A 24,424-nucleotide genomic window follows, 5' to 3' on the forward strand; every position below is an offset into this window, starting at 1 on the left:
AGAATAAAATTATAATTTAATTATTTACGAAATCAAAGGGACGATACCTTTAAAATATATAATTAAATTCGAATTCTCAAATGTTTGGCTCGTATCGCTGTGATTTTCAGCTCGCTACCATAGCGTTTGATAATTTTCATATTTTTCTTACACTTTCCCTGGATATACAAATAGAATCGATTCTACAGCAAGAATGATAGACTTGATTTCACGATGGATCAATGAATTCGATTGTTTCACGCGTGATTTGAGCGAACGATCCAAGACAAATCGTTCACCTTGACCGTGAATCGATGTTCCGTTTCAGGAACGGAAGTGCCGCGATCGACGCCAGCCAGAAAGTTGTCGTTCGCGTAAATCGAATCGATACCGTGTCGAGACTGCCGATTCCATCGGGATAAAACGAAACGAAGCGAACCAGCGTGTTCCTCTGGAGCGAATAGAGGAGGAATCGAGAGGGTACGCGAGGAATAGTCACGACTCCAAAGTAGGTGAGTATCCTGGAACTTATTTAAGAAGCAAAGATTCTATAAACGGTTTACGAAAGCTGGAAAAATAAATTCATGCAAGTTAAAGTCATAATATCGAGAATAAAAGATACCAATACGTTGGAGAAATTAAGAATCCAAATCAGTAAGTTGCACAGTTCAAAGTTGGAGTTTCTCGAATTTTGGGAAATTTCAAGCTGAAAATTTTGATGTTGATTAAATTAATAACTGCAGTTTCGTAGAAACTAGAAAAATTAAAAGCTGGAATTTTTGCAAATCGAATCAATTAACAGCTGGAATTTGTTATAATTGGAGAAATTCAAAAATGTGGTATCTAAAAGTTGAAATTTAAGAACATTGAAATTGTTCACTTGAGACTTTTCAAAATTACGATTCAATTAGAATGTTCTCTCTCTCTCTCTCTCTCTCTCTCTCTCTCTCTCTCTCTCTCTCTCGATGGAAATAATATTTAATAATACACAGTAGACGATGTTCAAAGAGATCTTGAAAATTGGATCAATGAATCAGTGGATTAGTAGAGTTATGGGTTGGCGATATTTTATGAATGATATATTAAGGTTTTTTTCAAGATGAAATATGAAATATGAAATAACGTAACACCGTATTGAATAAAGTAAACAGTAAATACTTAATGACCGACAATCTTTCAAACGTAATTTACGAATTCTACAAAGTCACGATCGATGCAATCAAGCTTGCAGTTGATTTTATCGCGTGTAGAGTACAATGCTCGCGGCGAGTCAGAATGTAGGTGGCCATTATGACGATGGTAATCAGAATTTCATGCAGGAAATCGTCGGTGAATGATGGCATGGTACTGCCGTTGTTTACAAACATTTTTTATTTTTTTTTTACACGCGATGTAATTAACGACGGTATAATTAACGCGCACTTTCGCGAGAAGCAAAACGCTTCCTTCCGATTGAACGATTTATTCTTTCGATCAATGCCACTCGCCTAACGCCATTTAACGCTTCTTTCGGACATTGACTAGTAGACAAAGAGTATTCTTTTTAATCGCTATATTTTTCCTAATGATACTACCTGATATTTATTAATTAATTAAAGTTATCGAAGTAGTCGGTATTTTAGATATTTCGGTTTCTAGATACTTGAGTATTTTTTATTATTTTAATATTCTTTTTACAGACATCTGATGATCTACGAATGATCGTAAACGATGATAAAAAAGATTCATTATAGATAATAGAAATTTATATATCGCTACAGAATATTTCTTTGCGAAATCGATACAACTGGTATTTATTCGAACAAAAGTATACGCGATTGATGTTTGCCAATTACTTCTATCATCCTTTATAATTAACTTTTGTAATTCATTTTTATACAATGTTCGTCTATTTTATATCAAGTTTGTATAATAACTTAAATTCACTCTCGTCGAATATATTCTTAAAAGAGATTCTTCCTCTTACTTGCGATACATTTTATACGAACAGCATGTGGGAATACCAGTTGTTGAAAACGAGTTGGCACATGTTATCCCCAGGTTTCACGTGTTCGTCAATTATCACGAACGCGACGGCAGCAATTAGTACCGTTTCAAGAAGCCAGAGTTACTTTTTCCTTCTTCGGCTGTTGTTTCTGATTTCCTCGAAACTTTCGTTCTCTTCACGATCGATAACCTTCTTGCCCATCAACGTCACGTTCGTTTCGCCATCTTCTCATAAAACGATTTCCTCGTCCTATCATCGGCAAACTTCCCCAACACCGCATTAATCTTTCTCTTCCAGTAAATTCCAATCTTACTTCATTTCGTTTCACTTGTTTTCACTAATAAATGAACAGTTTCCTCCAAAAGAAAAAAAAATCGTACAATACCAATCTATGCAATTACATGAAACGCGCGTTACTCTCGGTTTATCAATGGAGATCGGATACAGCGTAAATGCCGATCGAATACATTAGGAAAGCTTGTTTCCTTCGATTCGCATGCATTCGTTCAACGTTATAAGCCGAAAGCTCGTTTACTACATTTTTATTTAAATTCTGTGCACGCTATACTTGGACGCGCATCTACATAATTCTAATTATTAAAAGAGCATGATCTAAAGTAAGATGTTCCAAAGACCGGATGCGTGTCCTGCTCAGATAGTCGAACGAGAATTTTCGTAGCCTGCGGCCCACGAGTTCAAGGTTCTAATTAGCATCGTTCTCGATCCATTTTTCAGCGGATCATCCTGGTTTGGTTTCCTGCGAGATCCAACGAGCACATGCAAAACAGCTACTTGGCGGGATCGGTTGGTTGTCGAGCGGCTCGCGTTAAAAAAGGTTTTCGATAGATAACGGTCCGCTCGTTGCGGAAGCGCTCCCGTTCAACGATCCGCGGACGTTGCTCTTAATTATTTATTACGCGTCGATGACGTAACCCTCGGGGAATCGTTACGGTGTCAGACACGGTGGAAATTTTATTAATTCGAATCGTCGCTTCATCGTGGAAATCTTTCTTCTTCTTTGCTAATGATTCTTTGTTTCTTATGTATTACATTTAGATACATGGGATTATCAGTCTTTTTCCTTCTAGTATTTGACCCTCGATTCGCATACTGGGTCGTTTTCCATCAGTCATTATCATTAATTTTTCATTTTTCTCATACTTTTGTTTAAATTTAAACTCTGCTTGAAAAAATTAATTTAGCACGTAGATGTCGATTAAAAAGTACTCGGGCGATATTCTAGAAACTTGAAAGTATGTTCAAGAATTTTGGAGGATTTTTTAAAGACACAAAAACATAGAAAAAATAGATTTCGTGGACTCGAAGGACGTTTCATGCGGGCGACACGACGTTGGGAAAAGCGAGGTTGCAGGCTTACGTGGTTAAGTATGGTGTTATATTTATTTTTAATTGAAGTATTTAGTCCTAGTTTTAATCTTCTTTTTTTTTTAGATTTCTTTTTCCATTGAAAATGAGTGATCATAAGTAGTTTTCTTCTAACATTTAACCACGCTATTTACCATGTTTTCGAAGATTAGATTCGTGTTTCAATTTTAATACTTTTAATGCATCAGGCTTTCCAAAGACAAGATTCAATTCTTATCAAGTTTATAAACAAATAAAGATTAAAATTCCACTTTGATCTAGAAATAAATTAAACAATGACACCTTGATGGTATTCTCTTAATTTTTGCCTGCTTCTAAACCAGATTTCGCAAATATTCCACGAATTGTGTTTCGAGGACATGTTTTGCCACGCGCGTTTCTCATATTCTGCTATTTTGAAACGTAAGCTTTCATCAACGTGTCGTCACGATAACGATTAAGAGCCGCAGATGGATTAACGTTTCTCCGCGATTTCCTAGTAATTTCCCGCATCTTGGCGTCCTCGCTAATCGATCAGGACTTGTCATGGGAATCGTTCAATCTCCCCTCGTCGACGATGATTTACAACGCGAGACAGACTACTACGATCGTTCTATAATAATGTGAGATTTCAGTTGAAAGATTCATTGAACGATACAAAAGAGACGATCACGTCGAATCCCATTTTAAACAACTAATTGCCTATATACAATCGAAAATAATCTCTTCTAATATTAAACGCTTAACTTTTCAAAGAAATTCCCAGCACACTTAAAAATTACAATCGTCGTGCCGTAATCTTTTCTTGTCTAATCATGAAACACAGGCAATTACGTTAAAGTTTATTAATACTCGAATTCTTCCTGCATTTTCCACGATGATAATGAAAGCCTGTTCTCGAATAGTTGCCGACCATTGTTCCGCGGAGGCGGCATTAATTACTCGTGTTCCTCTTTTGCTTTCTTCTTTCCTCGTCGTCGTAGCGGTCACAGGCACGCGTCGAAATGGTCTGGCGACAGTGAGGTCGACAGGCGTCGTTTGGCAACAGATGGGAAAGGTATCTATGGCCGTAAGAAGTGCCGCTATGTCCCACATCGGCTGCCTACGATTCTGGCACGGTAACCACGTTCCCCTATTATATGTGCACACCTTCCGGCAGGTGGTTCCCGAGATTTGCTTCTCTTCCTTACAGGGATGCGTAGAGTTCGATTTATTCGAATATCGTATGCTTCCTGTACTATGTACTATGAAAAGCGAAAAGAAGATAGGACAATTCACATGTGCTGTATTCACGGAAGAATTGTCGTTCGGAAATGACGATTAGACTGCGGACTATTTTTGCAAAATTTCTATTTTTCCAAAATTCCTATTTTTGCAAATTTCCTATTTTTCCAAATTTCCTATTTTTATAAACGCAAGTGAGGACATGGAACTTTCAAGTAAGTTTAGAAAATAGATGTATGTACATGTGTATTGTACCAGCGAGGAATGAAAGAGAGGAAGACAAAAGGAAATCGCCGTGGGACAAGCGCATCGCGTATGTGTCGAACGAATGAATGTGCGATGAAACAAATTCATTGCTGTTTGAGATGTACAAGAGAATAGAGGGCTGTTCGTTAATATTTCAAGTTATTATGTTATGTATAAGATAGTTCTTCTGTTCTAATAAATTTTGTATTTCATAAAAAATTAACAATTGTCACGATGAGTATCTTGTATTTTGGATATTTCATGTATTTTTACATTTTACGTGAATTTTCGTAATCGTCGAACATTCGGTAAACGCATAAAAATCCGCCGTCTAACGACGATAATTAAACATCAGACGTACACGCTGATACAATCTTTTTATTTTAACAAGACGTTGAAATTAGTACAAAATAGTGTAACACCAGCTGTATTTGTACCTAACGTTTTTCTCCTTTCTAATTTCCCTCGATACCTCTAAATCGCGTGCTCGACTTACCAGCTTTCCTCGTTAGGGATGGTAATTACAGCCATCTTGATCCTTTTTTATTATACTAGCACGTTGTTAAAGGTATTTAAATGTAACAGACTGATGCTTACGTATATTCAACGCTTATATTTTTGTTCCCAGATTTCGCGAGATATCCCACAAGATATCTTCAAGCACGTACTTGAATTTGTTTTCACTCGTTGACACGATAATCCTTTTTTCCTTTTTCCTGGTTCCTTTTTTCAAATTTTGAAGCGAATTTCAGATCGCACAGCTGACCGGAGCACAAGTATCACTATGAGCATATTACGAGCAATAAAATTTCCCATGAACGTACAACCATAAGCGGTGTAATTATTAGCTGATAAATTATCGCGCAAGAAGGTACATTTTAAACAAATTTGCGACAAACCAAACGACGAAATTGTTCCTATCCAAAACTGTCTGCAAAAGTTCTTTCTATATCGACACCATCCAAGCCTTTTTGGTATTCTATTTTTTTTTCTTTTTTACGCATACTGGCTGCTTTATTTATTTTGGACGTTATCTTCGAAAACGAAATACAGAAACAGATCTACTTCATCTACAATTTACGTTAGCGTTTTCTTCACGAAATCGTGCAACTATTGCACCCTCTTGCATCTGACATTTGACGACAAAAGGGAGTAATCTAGCGTCCCAATCCGATCTATCTGCACCGTTGAGTCGATGGCGTTAGCACCGGAAGTGGATGTCCGCCTTCTCCGCGTTGTCGCGTTCACGCGTTTCTCGTTTCGACCCAACGAATCCAAATAGACGCTCGTTCGTCTACCAGAACCAGTTTCCCTAAGACCAATATCCCTATGCCGTCGATTACTGTCAACGTTATTTTCGCTTAAAGTGAAATTTCGTTGTAAATCTGAAGCTCGGCGTAGCGTAAATTTAACAGGGAAAATTAGTAGAGTGAATTTAATTGCCTGTTAAAATGTCCGAGCGAGTAATAAGTTAGCAGAGGAAATTGAAAATACCAGGGTCAGGATCTGCTGTAAAATCGTTTGGTAATAAATTCAAACGGAGAAACGTTATATCTAGAAGTTAATTACACCTGTAAAAGTATTGTTTAATGTTATTCGTGGAACAATTTCAAGCTAATTGTATTTGTAGAAAATGTCCCGAATAATGAAGTCGAAAGATCGACAATTACGTGGAAATGTTTTACGAGAGAATAAGATTGTTTTTTTTCAAGTTACATTTTAAAGAATCTTATTTTTATTCTTCCAATATCTGTCATCTCATCGACACTGGTTAACATTTTTCTTTTACATTGCTTTTGATAAATATAAATTAAAAGATCGATCCGCTGAGAAAGTTTTGCATATCGCTATATGTACGCGACTGTTGGTATTTCTCTAACAAAGTTTTGAGAAAGATCTTCGAAACGCGGACGTTAACGGACAAAAAGCGAATATCGAGCATCTTGAGTGACATTTAGAACGCAACAGCATGTTATCCACGTGGCGAGTACTGTTGCCTTTCTTGCAGAATGTATCGCCATTAGGAAGCAAGTGGTGCTTGTAAAAACAGATCTTCTGCGTGTTCGACGATCACAATCGCGATGAACGTACTTACCCTTGGAACCGGTTTCACGGTCTCTGCTAGGATTACAAAGGTATGTCGAAGTACTATGATCCTTTTTTCTCGATTCTAGGTCGAGATCCATCGCGTGGCTGTAATTGGCACGATAAAAAGAAAAGGAAGAAATAAGAGAAAATAGAAGGTAAAACGTTTTAATCGTGTCAATTATTGTCACGATATAAGGCAATTTTTGTTTTTGTTTATTGGAATTAGTTTGAAACACGTTGGAATTATATTGGATATGTCAGCAATTTGTATCGAAATTATCTTCGTACTCGACCTTCTTGCATAGCGCTTCGCTGGCGAACTGTTAGATCTGTTTTCGGAATAATATAAACTCGAGTTAGTTTCTCAGGTTAAAATACCATGGTATAACCGTTGCCCACGCATAATTAATGGATCACTCATTTCACATCTCGCGTTCCATATAATTCAAACTGTTTTCCGTGGGTTTGGTTCAGGGAAATGTACGGTATCCGACGTTCCTGCTTTCTGATACGATCAAACTCCACGCTGTATGTTCGTTCGCCAGTTCGTTGTTTGAAAGAACGTGCAACCTAAATCACCATGTGCCATTTTATATTCGCGGTGTGGAATATCGTAAACAGTACCTGAGAACAGTACCTTTCGGATATAAGTCAGGAAACTTTGAAAAAAGGACGAACGTTACGAAAGCAAATTGACAGAATTGATAAATATCATTTACGTAACAGATAAACGAGAGAAGCGCTGAATATTTGATTTTCACTGAATTAGATCTGTGATAGTAATGACACGACTTTGGTAGTTAGCCATGGCATTCAAACGACCTTGGGAAGAAGCAAAGCGATAATATGATAATTGCTAACGACTCGTAAGTGACTTTCAGTGCTAATATCGCGACGTCGATGACGGTTTAAGAACTTGAAGCGACTTTGAATAGCGATGATTCGACTTTGAAAATTATTGATAATCTTCGAATGACCTCGAGCGTTAAGGGCAAGCGATCTTTTACGACCTCGTGGTTAGCGAGGAAAGTATATGCAATATATAAATTTGTTTTTTTTTTATTAATTTTACACTCTTTTTCGTAATCGTTCAGATTCTTATTCAACCTCAGCATACGCTGCATTATTACGTGTAAAGTACACGTAATATCGTGGTAATTGTTTTCAATTTTCAGTTCAGCCTAATATGAGATATATCGAGCTTATAATTCACCTGACGAAAATTAAAAAAATGCTATATAACGATTCACTTCCGTGATTGTACCGTTTAAAGCAATTTTTACGGTAATTAATTCTTTATCAAAGCGATCTTACAAAGTCTTAAGGTGTTAGTACTTTCAAAGAAATATCCTGTAGGATATAAATTAAAATGTAAGTCAGAATTATACAGTCAGAAATAATAGGAAGGCAAAAATATTTGATTGATGCGACTTTCGGACGATAGAACAATCGATTTTTATTAAGGGGGTATTCTGGTCTAGAAATTTGAAAAAATCGAACATTTTTTTTCATATTTCCAAAGTTTAGACATTCGAGAATATGCCCTTAAAAGGATTTTTCAAAATTTCAATTATTTTACGAGTTACAGCCATTTTTGTGACGCAGCATCTGCTCCGGTCCGACCGGGACCAATGTGCAGTAAACGATAGACGCTGCTCGAGTAGCTACGTCTCAAAACTTTAAACGCGTTTTTCTCGAAACTACTTTTTTCGAGTTGGCGTGCACGATATCTCAAGTTCTAACGAACCGATTTATTTTAAATTTGGTCTGAATATTCCTTATATACTCCTGTATCGTTCGGACCACGCTCAGCTCAAAATCTTTAATATTACTATTTTTTAAACGTTCGGAATTATCAAAAAAACGTGCGAAATAAGACATTTTTTTTCAAACGGCCGTCATTTTGTGAAAAAATGTTGTGTTGACTTTTCCAAGATTCAAACGATAGCGGCATCCATACTAATTAAGAATCCGTTCGCATTTTTTGTTTCGGATGACCAGAAGGGTTGATATCGTGCACGCCACGACACCCTATTTTCTTGGCAGCACCCACTTTGCCAGCTCATAACTTTTTAAATATTGAATTTTTTTTCAGTGAATTTTTTACGTAATCTCGAAATATCAATAAACAAATGCTAAAAAGAAGGGTAGCAAAAATATTTGTTGTTTCGCTTGTACAGAGCTTCAAAAATCGCCCGAAATTCATGCCTCTAGACCAGAATACCCCCTTAAATCTCATTTCTTCGAACAGAGAATGAGAAAATTGTCAGTTTGATTAAATATTTAAGGGCTGCGTATCTTTTTGGCCGCTAAGCTACATAATGAGATGAGAAGGTACAGTCTCGCTTTCGTTTGTTTATTTTCTAATACATACGCGTGGCTTGGTGCAACAAGCGCCAATGTAATATTTTTGCAAAAATCAGTTAAACTCTGTACTAAGTTTGTAAATAATTGGGCACTCTATATAAAAAACGACAATTTCAAATTCTATGTGGAAATTACTATAATGGCACTGTATATACGTCAACGTAAACATTTTTCATGAAATAAAGTTTCTGCTAAAAATAGCAAAGTCAACGTAGATAAAACAAATAGCATGTCCTTTAATTCTTCCTCTTTGTATTAGAAGAGAAATTTGAAACAGCAGAAACTTGAACACGAACTTTTTCACATATCTCTAAGTGCTAATATAATTTTTATTTATTTATTTATAAGCACCGACGTTGATATTTCCTGCATCAAGCCGCAGATATAATAATTCGTGACAGGAAAAGAGTATCTTTTAGTAATAAACATTCCGTTCGGATATTTGAATATTCGAATAACGAAGGCTCTACCCTAATACAGATCGTTTTTCTTCTAAACGAACGTTTCCATCTTTTATTTCTTCCTTCATAGTGATGGTCGTAAACCGCCAAATAGCCAACGAAATTGCGTAAATTGCACAAATTGTATAAATTGGAAATTATTCGTGCAATCGAGTATCGCTGAAGCTTTCCTTCCTCAACTAGGTTCAGCGATAAAAGTTTAGGCGAAGTTCGTTCGTCGAATCGATGTTTTATTCATCGTGTGGATCACATTAAGCCATGTTTCGTAGGAAACAGTCGTAGAGATCTCGAAAGTCGGTGAAATTTTCCAGTCGAACTTCCTGTACGTTTTACAGAACCCTAATAATCTTTTATTCTCAAGCCATTTAACTAAATTATCCAAACAGTATGAATTCGATACAGTTTCCCGGTCGACTTCCTGCAACGAAAGCAGAAAAACAGATTTGATCGTAACGGCGACTGAATGTAACGCAGCTATGCAACTCACTCGCAATGATTTAACGCGTCGAGTATAATAAAGCTCGCTATTACGGAACAACGAATCAACCTTCTTCTTAACTAATTACGCGTAATTCGTTAAGTGTCAGGGTTTCCCATACAACTTTTTATCGTCGCGTGGCAGCCAAACACGCGATCGCGGTACGATGTGAACACGTTTTGCTTTAATTTAGAACGCAAGTATTTCTCTCCAACGCTGTTACAACTATGCTCTCGTCATTAGGTGGTATTGACAAAATCCGCAAATCGCTTAGTTGCCAACCCGATAGAACGCCAGAGCATAGTTGTAACATCGTTGGAGAGAAGTACTTGCGTTCTAAATTAAAGCAAAGTCGATGCCACCTAATGAAGAAATTCGCAAATCATTTAGTTGCCAACCCGATAGAACTCCTGTTAAGTCTTTAACAAAAGAGAAATCATAGTAGTCCATCTTCGTTAAAAGATATTTCTACCTTTCGTACTTGCTGTACGCATCCCCTGTACTTTTCTGCCTACGAATTTCCCGTAAACGCGACAAATTTCGCAACATCGCCGACATATCTCGCATATCGTGTGCGGTTACGTCATACGCGTAACCCCAATCGAGCGTGGTGGTTCCGATGCGCGCGTCCTTCCCCGTTTTCGTTGGCTCGTCTCGACGAATCATCCAGGAGATTCACCCAATTCCCGAGGTGATCGGCCAAGGTAGTCACGAACACGCTTTAGCATACACGTCGCGCCGCGCAGCGAAGGTTATTCAACCCGAGCAGATCTCGTTCGTAGGCAACGCGGAGTAACGGGTTCCCGATGACTCGTGCATGAGGCGCCTCTCCACCTTGCCGGATTACCCGGTGGTCAGGCTGCGTGCACGCCGGGCCCACCGCTTCTCCAACCTTCGAGTCGTAGATTCAGTCAGCCGTGCACCATTGTCGAAACATCGTCCTGCCGCACGACACGATCGCGATTCCTCACCGCGTCTACTCCTCCGCCAATGATCCTAGTTTCGTCCCGCGATCGCTAGCTTTGTCTCATCTTCGTAGAACGTTCGAGTTTCAAGTCGGTTCGAACAGTGTTTCTTCGTTTGTCTTTCAGTTTGACGAGTAGTTTGCCTTCTGTAGTGTCGCGTTCTGATATTTTCTTTGGTGTAGCTTTCTGCTTTCCTTCGTATCTCGTTATTGCGCGTGTTTGGTGATTAAATGCGGTTTCCAGGAGGATTCTGAGATTCAGGTAAGAGAAATTCCAAGGTTTCAGACGGCTTGGTCTTTGATTTCGATCCGCGAGAGTCAAAGGAGCGCGCGCTTCGTGCGTTTCGCTGAGGATTCGCTCGTCGATTTATGTTTATTCAAGTTCGACAGGTTTCCGTCTACGGTGGTTCGTACCGGAACTGGTTTCACGCCATAAAGCGAGCAATTTAGATTTTGTAATGGCGAAACTCGAGTACCAACTATTTTACAGGATGATCGTGTTCGCGTAATTAAGTCGTTTTTCTCTCGAGACGGTTTTAAGCGCCATGGTGGAAGAAGGAAGAATTCCCTTCAACGAGAAGAAGCTTTCAAAGCAGTTTCGAGATAACAAAGCTAAGATGAAAGAGAAACGCAAGAAATATTCTCTCAACGATCGAGTCTCCCGAGATTTAAACTGACCAACCTGTGATCGATTTTCCACTTTCTAGAAGTCTATCAATGTTAATCTCGGAATACGTAAATGGTATTCAATTTTTCGCAAATCGAACGATTCATCTCCATACGGTTGTCGGTTTAATTTCCCTATCGTTCGGTTATCGCAAAACGCTAGACGAGCTATGGAAAAAATCATCGGCGCAAGGACATATTCGTCTCCATTAGCCTCGTTAGGATTTTAATCCCATTATCCAATTTCTATCGTTCTACGTTCCTTGTACAAAGCTACAAGCTATGAAAATCATTGCCAAACGTGGCAGAACGTTCAGGAACCCGTCGACCTGGAAACGCGACGACGGCCACGGTCCATTCGGAGGAAATACCGTGACGATGCATCGCTGAAACGACATTCGCGATTCGCGACACACGTATCAAAAGTATTTCGACTTAACGGTACGTTGGTTGTAATCGAGCTACGAACACTCTCCGACGATTTGCAGTGGCCTCTGACACGCTTGCCGGCCTACACCGTTGGCCATAAATATATCAGGACACCCAGTGATTACGTTTAATGGAACGCCGAAACGAATTTTACTTCGCCTTATAATACTCTTCCTTGCAAATAGACCGCGTGTTTTTCTTCATTCGTAGGAAATTCGAATATGCAAAAGTGGGCAGAATGCGTGCGATATAAAGCATCGAAAGTACAGTACCGGTTATAGTATTTAGTAAAACAATTTTCTACCTGGCTTTCATTTACCTAATTACCTCCATAAAAACATGAATTTGCGTAAATAACCGTAGTATATTTATTTTATAGGATACGTATGGTAGCGGACGAAAGAAAGCTTCACGGCTATACAGTACGAAATGTACGAAGACTATAATCTTACGAAACGCATTTATATTTGACAAGAGCAACGAACGAACGTGAAATATACTGCAAAGTAGATTATCGTTATCAACGTAGCAGAAAATCGTCAGTACGAGCGTTATTGACGCTTATAGAGCACCATACTTTTACGCTCTCTTTCGTCCGCCACTGTACAATGCGAGTCAAATAACAGATTTATAACGAAATAACTGAAAAATAAAAAAGTAGTCGGTAACGTTCGATTTGTACGGAATGTCTGTCAATGTTGTGACGCTTACGGCCAGGTGTGTACGTCGGAGGATGCACAATGTGCTCACACCGACACATTCAAATGGGGGGGGGGGGGGGACTAAGAAGATTGATAGTCCAGGTACCGTTACCGGACACCAATATCAACGAAAAAGATGCAACGGTACAAAATAAAAGAAAAAACACGATACTTTTACGGCGTTCGAAGAGAAACCACCGGGGAGCTTGGAACGCGCTCAATATTGGGCACCGATTGAAAGGAGAATGTGGATGTTGGTCAGGCTCGGTGTACACGACGAACGCTTGGGTTTAATTGAGATGGAATTTCGGCTGGTAGGATTAGGCTGAACCGGTTATAGTATTCGATGGAGTTTAATTAGGATACGTGATTTGGATGGATTTTAGAGTTTTTTAAGTAACTGCTGTAGCATTCGATTGGATGGGACTAGAATTTCTAGAGTTTAAGTTCTCCATTGCTTGTATTGGTTGGCAACTAAGTGATCGCGGATTTTGTCATTAGGTGGTATTGACAAAATCCGCAATAACTTAGTTGCCAATCCAATAATATTTCCAAGATGAAGTTGGTATTTTTAAACATCTCCGGTGTCTGTTTTAAATGTTCATCTTTAATTTTTAAGCCTTTGGAGCATCTGTTAGGTTGTATAAAATTGACGAAGAAATTGTACAAAGAAGAAAGAGTTAATTCAAAAAAGGAAGAAAGCAATAAGAAAGAAAAGTAAAAAGAAAGAGAACGTCTTTAAAAAAAGGATTATTCACATTTTATCGCAAGGTTTCGATTTGCATAAAATAAAGTCATAAAATAAAATTGAGTATTAAACGGTGTGTTCCTTCGCGTCTGTGCCGCGAAACGACCGCAAAACTCCTCATTTCCATGCGATCGGCATCGCGAAGCGAACGACCAAGACGCGGCTATCGAATACGAACGATCACCTCGATCGAGACCTTCGTACGCAAATCGACGATCAAACATTCCCGACGTGTCCCACTGGAAAACGATCGAGCCACCTGTTTCGATCGTCATTGCGTCATTGCTCTGTAATTTATCGTAACGTACATTCATTTTCGGATACGTTTCGTTAAGTGATCGTTCCACTGATTCATCTTACGAAGTTGGCTCACCTTCGATAAGGTCGAGGTTAATTTCTGGAGGAAGAAGCGCACGTGCTTCCTGGTGAAGCTACTAAAATTATTCCATTCGTGATAAACTCTGAATAAAAATCGAGTGGATTATTGGGTCGAGGATAAACCTGGTCCTTAATTCTTTTCTTTATTATTCCTTTTTAATGCTTCGTTTTTGTAAGCAGAATATATTTTCTAAGATATCAGGTTGTCCGAAAAGTTTCTTTCGGTTTATAAGATGATAATAGATGAACAATAATTTCTGTTTTATACTATTTTATCGAATTAGGTTTTCGTTATATTTCTATTATTATATTCGTGCACAATTCAATAAACTAATATGAAACAAGAAACATTGTACGTCTATTATTTCCTTATAAAACGAAAGAAACTTTTCGGACAACCTAATATAACAATCGACGATTAAAGAAAAGTATAAGCGAGAGAACGTTCAATTGCAGAAAATCATAGGCAAAGCTAAATTCAAATAGGAAATTTATATCTTCGAAATTTTAAACACTAGAACATTGATTCGCTAAACGTCAAAGCAGACAATTGCAACTATATTTCTAAATATTAACGTTAAACATTGAGATTACTTGCGTTTATAAAGGTTTCAACATTTGTAATATCATTTTTTGGATTGTACAGCTAAGAATTACAAAATCCATGATTAACATCACTCAGGCAGGAAGATATAAATACGGACGAGTTTTACGGATGAAAAATCATTAAATGTACCGTAGACATTACGCAGTCAAAAAGATACAAATACGTGGGTAGATGAAACTACTATTTCTCGTTTTGTTTCAGTGCAAAAATGCGGATGAAGCTGTTAAAGATCGTGGTGGTCCTGTTGCTGTCAGGATCGGGCAACGCCAGGCCGCAGAAAACCGGTAAGAATCAACGTTTCTCATGAACATCGTTACGATTATCCATAAAACGTGAATCGTTCGAGGGAAAAATATTTATTTCATAGAGGAAACGTTAAATATTTTCGCGTGAAATAGTCAAGAGGAAAGGGATATTCCGCGAACACTAGACGTTCTGATTGTCGGTTACTCGTCGCAAACAGGCTATGTACTTATTTGATTGCGAATCCTCTAAGGGAAACGTTGCTAGTTTCCATGAAACTTTCCATTTAACAAGGCGAAGTTTAAAGTCTTTAATCAAGCGACGCGCTATACAATTATCGAGGATGACTGTCTTTCGTGTCTATTAAAATGTTGAAATTATTACGATAGCACGGATACGACGATAGTTTTATCTTTTTCCTAATGAGATTTCCTTTCGAGGCTTCCTTATGATGGAAAAACGTGGGGGCGGATTTTGCTCCATCGTTTTCTGTATTTTGTAATCGTAGCTGCTATTAATTACATCATCCTGAAAGTATACGTACACGTAGAAGATAATGCATAGGTGTAGCTATACCAATAGCCTAAATTTTCAACTCGAAGTCGTTAACTTTTAGGTAGAAAATATTCAATTATTAAAAACATATGATATCGTCGAATTACGAATTTTTGCTTGTTAAACTCTCTCCCAGCTCTCAATTCCCACAGGTAATTCTCAACGTTTTCAACATATATTTTATTCTACGTATACTCCTTTATATCTTCCTGTCGTTCTTTCGTTCGCGAAAAGGAAAAGCTTCGTTTTATCGCGAAATGCAAATTTCTCGTAAAGCTTTGTATCTACCGAAGCTACTGTGTCCAGTAAATTCGTGTTTCACCATATCGATCGTATCGACCACGTTCCGTGTCAGAGGAAAGCGCGGTGTGTAGCACGTGATTACGCGAACCAGTCTGCACGCAGATTACACGTTCACCAGGAAATGTAATTCCCGGAGTCGCAACAGAAATTTTCTATCCGAACGACGATCGTCCACCGATTCCTCCTTGTTTGTTACAAAATTTTATTTCGTAACATAAAAGTTTCTTTCTTCTTTTTATCCCTCTAACTAGGTTTTTATTTCGCTGGCCAATTACGGCTGTTGTAATCTTCCAATCAATAATCTGTTGTTTTCTAAGAATTCATAACAACCGTTGTTACGAAACGACTATTCTGTGGGATAACGCGCGTGCAATGTGTTTCGATCGGATTTTATCTACAGGGCGAATATCGTGGGAAACTTGAGAAACCCAAGTGAATTTAATTAACGTTATAATGTAAATGTAATTTTCCTATCATATCGTTGTATATACTTGTTATTTCATAATTTTCGAAATGTTATATTTTTATATTAATGCTAATAGAAATCTTTCTTCCTCTCTTTCATTCGAGAACTAATTATACAATATAAAATATACAGGGTGGTTGGTAACTGGTGGTACAAGCGGAAAGGGGATGATCCTACGCGAAAAAAGAAGTCGAAAATATAGAATAACAATTTTTCGTTCGAGGCTTTGTTTTCGAGAAAATCGACTTTGAATTTTCGCTCGGTACGCGCGCACTTCATCACGTTTCGTTATAACGGATCTCACTGTAGATTTTTAAAAAAATTAAAAGAAAATAAAAAAAAATTTTTATGCTATATCTTCGACTTTTTTTCGCGTACAATCACCCTGTATATAACGTAATTATATTATTCGCATAAAAATATAATATAATATAATTTTTCCCCATGATATCCCGGAACAATTCTCATTTCGTGCTTTTACAAATATTATATCATTATCTTTCTATATTTTCGAATAATACGTACAAAGTAAAAGTTTATTTCAGAAATGAATTAACATTTAATTAATTTTCAGAAGGATCGATTCAAGTTCAGCCATCGAGGCCAAATCCTGAGCAATGGAGAGGCTCCGGCGTGCCCCACACCGTTCGAGAAGATAGCAGGTACAGGTGGAATTCCGGAAGTAGTACTATTCCGTACATTAACTTACATTATCGCGATAATGTTAATCCTCCTATCGAGTCTAACGTCGAGGTAAGTGTCGATAAAACGAGACAACCGGAATCAACGCGCTTTCTTCGGCCGAACTCGAACAACTTCTGGAATCCCTCGAAGTTTCAACCAAGAAACTCAGGAAAGATAATCGACAAACAAAGTACGAGCATGTTTCATGAACGATCAATTAAAGGCGACCATCTAACCAGGTTTAGAAACACGTCTCGTCGTCAATCTATAGTGCCAAAGAATCATAGCACTGTTTCAGGTGATTCCACTAAAGAATCAGCCAATTGCTTCTCAAAAACAGATCAGAGACTTAATGTAGGTTATAGACGCGTACCGCTTCCAAATTCGAGAATTTCGAACGCGAAGATAGCCACTAGAAGAAATTCCACGAAAAATGGCCCTACGCGAGATTTCACGCGCGATAGTCCGCGGAGAAAGGCGAATGATATGTTGATGAATAATTCAGGATCCAATGTCGTAACCTTGAGCCAGAATTCGGAATTCTCGGGTCAGGAGGAAGTGTTTTCGCTCACGCTGGACAAAAAGGTCGAGTCCACGACTGCGTTCGATCACGTCGCGGCCATCAGAAAGATCACAAGCATGTTGACTCGCAATCAGACTACCTCTAAATTACCTTTAGAAAACAAACACGGCGTAGACGTTGGTATTCCGTCGACTCTTTCTTTGCACAGCCATTCCAATCGTTATTGGGGCTCCAAGCATTCCAACAGAACAAAAATTCGTCGTCCTCAAGGTCATTCCTCTAATTCGAACAAAAAGAATCAGAATAGGCTTCATTTAAATAAGATGCACGTCAAAAGGAACAATTCTTCTATTTCTAACACGAGCTTGAAGAATTGGCCCAATAGTGCCATTCAAAACGACGAAGATTTTCATAATTACGATCAATATACCACGATAGAAGAGGATGTGAAGCCAGAGGAGGTGGTTGAGAAACCATTTCCATTGAGAAATTCCACTTTCAATTATCACATACCTGTTTCGAATCCCAATTTTCAAGAAATAGTTCACTGGTTGAAAATCCCGGCTTTTATGACGAATGGCAGTCATATAATGGAGAGTGATCAACTCAATAGTCCAATTAGCCTCGCTTTTGATCCAGTTTATCAAAATCTGGAACCGAATAGGCCTTCTAAGCCGAATATCGTTCCACAGCTCAAGCCTGGCTTCATTTATCCTCTTCGTCCTCCGAGCTATACCGCGGAGAAGGTGCCAATTTGGCCACCGAGTGGCCCATCGAGGAACAAGACTCAGGATCCTTTCGTTCACAATCCACAGACTCAGGTTTCTCAAAACACAGTTGTTCAATTAATAAATACAGACTCGAGCAGGCCAAATAGGACGACTCTTGGGACCAAAGTGCCTCCAGGATTTATCAGGCCAATTCCGCCAGGTCCTTCAAGTCCTTCGTCCTCTTTGACCTCTTCAGGATCTGGTCCGTATCCCCCTTTTGCCTCTTTAGCTTCGTCAGGATCTGGATCGCACTCTCCTTCGTCGAGTCTCTCGCAATTGTATCCTTCCACCGCAACAACTTCGAAGCCAGGCCCAAACGTTCACATAGGCTTTACCTCTTACGAGGACAACGATAAAGTACCTGATCAGAAACCTCAGACTCCGATGGTAACCTATGACCAAAGTTGTCCTACGATCCTAATAAACACTTACACGAGAATCAATAACACTATTCAAAGCAAAGAAGGCTGTACAGACTTGAACATCATCATCAATTCCCAAGTGTTCAACACTAACGCCTTTAAGTCTACACCTCCCCCTCTGCCTGACCAATCCAATCCTGAAAATTATCAGGTTTATGGAGACTCAGACAAATATGGTAGCCAAATAGGTTCAGATACCAATTATCAAGCAATACCTATCTACCAACCTAGTTCTCCAGGATCTCAGTGGCCTCAGAACAGTTACTACGACTCCTCAAAGTACCCACAGAACCAGAATCTTCAGCAAAACGACGTTTCCAACGTGGAGGTGATTCAGGATACCCAGATCAGTATTTCGAGTCCAGCTGAAGTTTCTCCTCCAGTCGAGTCTTCCTTAGAAGCAGTGGAAGAAACTGATCCGTTAAACGACAGTACAGGTTCTTCGGCACAAGTTGGCTCAGACGTTGGTCAAGCAAACGATTCTCCAGGTGTGAATTCATTAGTTCGACCAGCTGTGACACCAGCTGCGTCAAATCCTGGCTCCTCAGGATCTACTAATATCTCTCCGGCAGGTCTAGGCACAGGATCATCTTCTATTCCAAGTCGTCCAAGTCATGACGATGACGACGACGACTTTGACTTGTCCCCCAGTGGTATCATGGATTCCATAGCTTCGGTGTTCACTTATTTCACGTTTGTCAATCCCTTGCATTATGGGTTCTTCAGCTTGGCAGCTGCTCCTTTCACCGCTCTCGCAGCTGGAATGCTTGGTATCGTTACTTTTATCTATCCTTGGCTGTTCCCTGCTTCGTTTAGCTTTAGCAGGGCTAACAATAATAATGGCGATAGCCTTTGGTATAATATCGAAGAAGTGGTGATCCAGTCTTTGGAGAAGTATGGAAGGATGAACGAATGGAAGAGTAAGAGGAAGAAGAGGAAGAGATGAAACATTGGAGAGTTTCAGATTCAGGTTCTCCTGATAATTTTTCATCATGTGAAGATTTAAGTTTGGGTTTTTTGAGACAATTTAGAACCTCGTGCGTTGATATACAGGGTAAGTTAGGATAGTTCCCGAAGAAACGAAGGGTGTCACTGTTAGAACCAGGTGGATGTTAGGAACATATGGCGTATATAGGATGATTCAATGGTGGAGTTTAAATAGATCATATGGTGGTCATAATTGCAAGTTACCAGTGCTAATAAATTCTCCTGCGAATACAAATAGAATAACAAAATCTATATTCTATACGTTAGTTTTACAAATTACAAATTAAAATAATAAAATTGGGCAACAGAAATCTATAACCTACAGCTTTTCATTTTACGCATCCGTAGAAAATTTCAAGGCACAAAATATATTAGTTTATGATACAAATTTCTGCTTAGATCCCATTTTTAGTAGGATTTATGAAAATATAAATTTTCAGAAATACAAGTGGTCTGTATATAAAGAAACGAAGAAAATACAATTATTGGATCAGCCTGTATATTGCATAATTATTAAAAAGTTTTCTTATACTAGAAAGTTTTAGAAGCTCTAATATTTAATATCTTTAATACTAATATTTTTTAAAATAACTCTTAGATTTTATTTATTTAATTTATGAATCGTTTGAAGGGCAAAGGACATAGAATGGTGTCTAGAGAATAGAAAATTAACCTCGCCAATGGTAGCTTTACTTAATTATGTTAATAAGTAAGTATACAGAGTACGAAGAGATTTCCTAGCAATAGAAACATACACACACAGAACAGTATTACAGATGTACTTATGCTATACCTTTAATGATAATGATTTACTTTTACGTTACTTCGAATTACGTACTTTTCTTTAGAGTATCTAGGGCATTGCTAGTATTTGTGCCAGTGAATTGTAATTGAAATAAAACCATTGAAACGAACAAATTATGCGTTTCTTTCTTTCAATACAACCAATAATTTATCACATTTCATATGTCTTTCTTATCAGCAGAATATAGTTATCTTCATATACCTAAGAAATAGCCTTATCAAATTCCAATCCTATATTCCAAAAATCATTTGCCATTACAATTATTCCAAAGAGATTATTGAAAATCACTCTGTATCATAAAATCCTTGAAAATAGTTAAGATAATAGAATCTATTTTAACATAAAGATTAACAAAACAATCCTTTTCCTGAAATATTTCACAGACTTATAGAAAGGTAAGGAACAAGCATCCATTGATCACTCTGCTAACTAAATTATTGCTATTTAATGTAATTTAAAGATATCTCAATTGTTATTTAAACTGCCAATTTAATTTACCACAAATTTGAAGCTTTAATTTTCCGAAAATCGACGTAATCTTTCAATCTTCTTTCAGTATCCATTCGAACGACACGCAACGTCACCTGAAAGACATGCACCACATCGATCAGTCCTTAAGAACGGTGGCCACTCAATTACTAAACGTGACCAATCCCGAAGAACCGCCAAAGATCCTCGACAACGTGATCAAGAGGCCCATTCCGAGTCAAAAACCAATCGAAAGAAACGAAGCCACTCCGATCAAAGAGATATACGTGAACAATGGTCCACCTGCTAATATTGGATTTGGCAGACCGATCAATTCCAAGTTCAACTACTTCGAGACGAGTCATCCAGGTCAAGCAATGGCCATCACCGAAGAAGAACTCGAAAAAGAATTAAGTTCAACGCGTCTGATGACTGCTTATAAGAATCATGCAACGACCACTGGTGGAATTTCCACATGGATCCTTCTAAACCCACCGTCGACAACGACGAAGACGACAGAGATAGAAAAGAAGACGAAACAGCCGTTTCAAATGGAAGTGAAAATGACTGTGAAACCAACGACTTTGATGGAGAGAGTGGAAACCACTGAAAGAGTGACAGAGAAAGTTACCATGCCCGTATCCACGACATTAGTCATGGATCAGTCTTCTACTACAAAGAAATCTGTCTCAGTCGACACGAAGAAGAGCACCGAATCGAAACCAGAGAAAATTCAAACCACAGAGAAGGTAGAGTCCATGCAGAGTACCACTTTGAAGGTTCCACAGACTACTGCGAATAATTTGGAGAATAAGGAGGCTGTTGTTAGTACCACGAAGAAGATACAGATTTTAAGAACGACACCTAAGCCTAAGATAGCTACCACGAAGACTACCGTATTATCTAAACCTTCTGGTTCGAAGCCTTCTAGACCTAGTCAACAGAATAGGCCTAAGCCTCCTATGAGAAGAACTACTACCGTTAAGCCGGATTCTGCGAAAAATGAGACTGTTTCTACTGGTAAGATAGAGAAGGTTACTTTCAGACCGGTTCAAATGATCACCATTCCAAAGAACAAGGTAGAAAGCACCGAGAAGCCTATGTTCGTGACCAAGATCAAAGCGTCTATCGCGATGGACACTCAGAAGACTAGCACGCAGTCTTCGGCTTCTTCCATGGCCACCAGTTTAGAAGTAACTACGACTTCTAGACCGACTACGATCGAGAATAATCTAGTGGAGGTGTCTGTGAAGCCGAAACCAGTTGGTACAAAGGTGAACAACGTATTGAAAGTCCAATTGAAGAAGCCTCTAGACGAGACGACAAAGATCGAAGTAGAACCCATTAAGGTGAATGCTCCCGTGTTGAAGATCGAGAAAGTGGAAAAGAACGAGGTTAAGAAAGAAGAAGAGAAGGAAACAGAGAATCTGGACAATACCAGGATAGATTTAATGAAATTTGATTTTAATCCTGAACTGACCAAGATCAACGTAAACACAGAAGTTTCTTCGACTTCAACGAGCACCACACAATCGACGACGTCCACTTCGACAACTAAAAGACCTAGGAACAATCCTAAGAGGAAGAAGAATAAAGTCAGAAGGCGAAAGCCAACTACATCCACCACTACAACCACTGTTTCTTCGGTGATATCTAGTACGACAGAGAAAGATTTAATAGAGGAACCAATCGCTGAAAATGGTATACAGGAGTCGAAGATAGTACCTGAGACCAAGGTGGCTGGTAATTGGACGAAGACAAAGAAGAAGCCAGCTTCGACTCCCATTAGTATGCAGATTTACAACTTCCTGAGTCGAGAGGTGATGCCTAGTTTTGGAGTGATGTCTTTGGTGGGATTGGGACTTGGCCTGGCTTCTTACTTCTTGTATCCGCTCGGAGGAACCGTCACTAGAAGAAACTACGACGTTGAGCCTAAATATAAGTATAATTTCGACGAATACGGTGGAAACTATGGTCAAAGGGAAGAGGAGGTCTTGTCTAAAGTTCTTCAGGGTATGACAATTGACGAGAACAAGTATCCTGGCTCGAAGGACTATGACAACAATTACTATAGGTACCAACATTATGACGGAGGTTATGACGCTCAGCCAATCAAGAAAAGCGATCAAAGGTACCCTCCTTCATCTGCAATATATCGTCCAGAGAACACAGCGTCTATACATAAATATAAGAACACTGATTATCGTTATTCGGATAGTACAAGCACTCCAAATTACTATGACAGGTCTAAACATCGCGAGTACGTGGTTGGATCTGCCGCTCCTGGCACAGCCAACCGACAATTCGTTGTCGGAAGCATTCCCAAAGAGTACCCACCTTACGAAGAGAAGATTCCTTCTTTATCGACCCCAGGAAAGCTGGCTAACAGTTACGAGCCTACAGAAAGTGGGCAGATACAGTTCGACCACGATGTAAACCAGAACTTCAATTTTCCTGTGGGGTCTGCTCAAAACTATGGTCCAGTACAGACAGCTAGACCAGATGACACTTACGAGGAAGTTGAGATCACACCTACCGCGGTTGCTGTGGAGCATGGACCTAGGTCTCTGAAGCTTAAACGGTCTCTCCTGGACTTGACAAAGATATCTCCAACGGAGACACGTCGTTCTAGAAAGAGAAGGGACTCCGTAATTCAAGTTATACCATCGAAACGACAATTGGAAGAGGAAGGGAAGGAGCAAGATTTGAGCAACGAAATCCTTAATATCATTGACTCAGCTATACCCGAAGAAGACTATACTCAGAAGAAGAAGAACAAGAACAAGGAAATGGAAGATTTTGCGAATAAAAGAAGAAAAGAGAAAGAGGACGAAAGGAATCGACTGAAAGAATCCACTACCAACAGTCAGATTTTAAAAACGAGCACAGCTGCCCCTGTGGACACTTCTACGGAGACTACCGAGTCTCCTACTTTTTCTCCGAGTTCCACGGAAAGCGATTCTGAAAGTAACACGACGAATAATCCGAAATCGACCGAAAGCACCAGCGAGTGGATCGATCTGACCACGGCGAAGCCAACCGAGCAGAACGGTTTCAATCTCTTCAGTTTCGTGAAGAAGATCGCCGAGATCAAGTTCAGGCTCGGTCTGACGCTCCTTAAACACGCCAGCGAGGGTTTTGCCAGATATCTTGGCCACGTGCAGAAGAGGATCAACGGAGAGGAGTGAATAGGCTCCTTCCAGGAAGCTGAATACAATGGACTCGAGTGACGACCGCGATTTATACTGTCACTAGGTCAGCACGTACCTTATTCTTCGAGCACGTCAGGACATCGTCTTGAAAACGGAAATCCCTCGTATCTTAACATCTGTTCGAGAATTTCGAGAGGGTGGAGACGATTTTCGGACGTTTTATGGTTGGAAAGGTCTTTCCACGAGGGTGACTTTCTGTAGAATCTGAAATACCTTCGTCGTTTGTTTTTTCTTTTTTCTTTCTTGTTGAATATTCAGCATTTTTTTTTTTTTTTTTTTTTAGGGAAGAAATGTTTGT

General features: G+C 38.9%; 1 protein-coding gene across 1 annotated transcript; it reads left to right on the forward strand.

Annotated features, from left to right (window-relative positions):
• Nucleotides 1-311: 311 nt before the first annotated feature.
• LOC126865861 (uncharacterized) lies at nt 312-24,325 on the forward strand. The gene is made up of 5 exons (XM_050618752.1): nt 312-491; nt 14,890-14,972; nt 16,830-19,593; nt 20,273-20,350; nt 20,955-24,325. The coding sequence occupies exons 2-5, from the start codon at nt 14,897-14,899 to the stop codon at nt 24,100-24,102; spliced, it is 6,066 nt and encodes a 2,021-aa protein (XP_050474709.1). The 5' UTR covers nt 312-491; nt 14,890-14,896; the 3' UTR covers nt 24,103-24,325.
• The last annotated feature ends 99 nt before the right edge of the window (nt 24,326-24,424 follow it).

Source organism: Bombus huntii, chromosome 5 (genome assembly GCF_024542735.1).
Source record: "Bombus huntii isolate Logan2020A chromosome 5, iyBomHunt1.1, whole genome shotgun sequence".
Lineage (NCBI taxonomy): Eukaryota > Metazoa > Arthropoda > Insecta > Hymenoptera > Apidae > Bombus > Bombus huntii.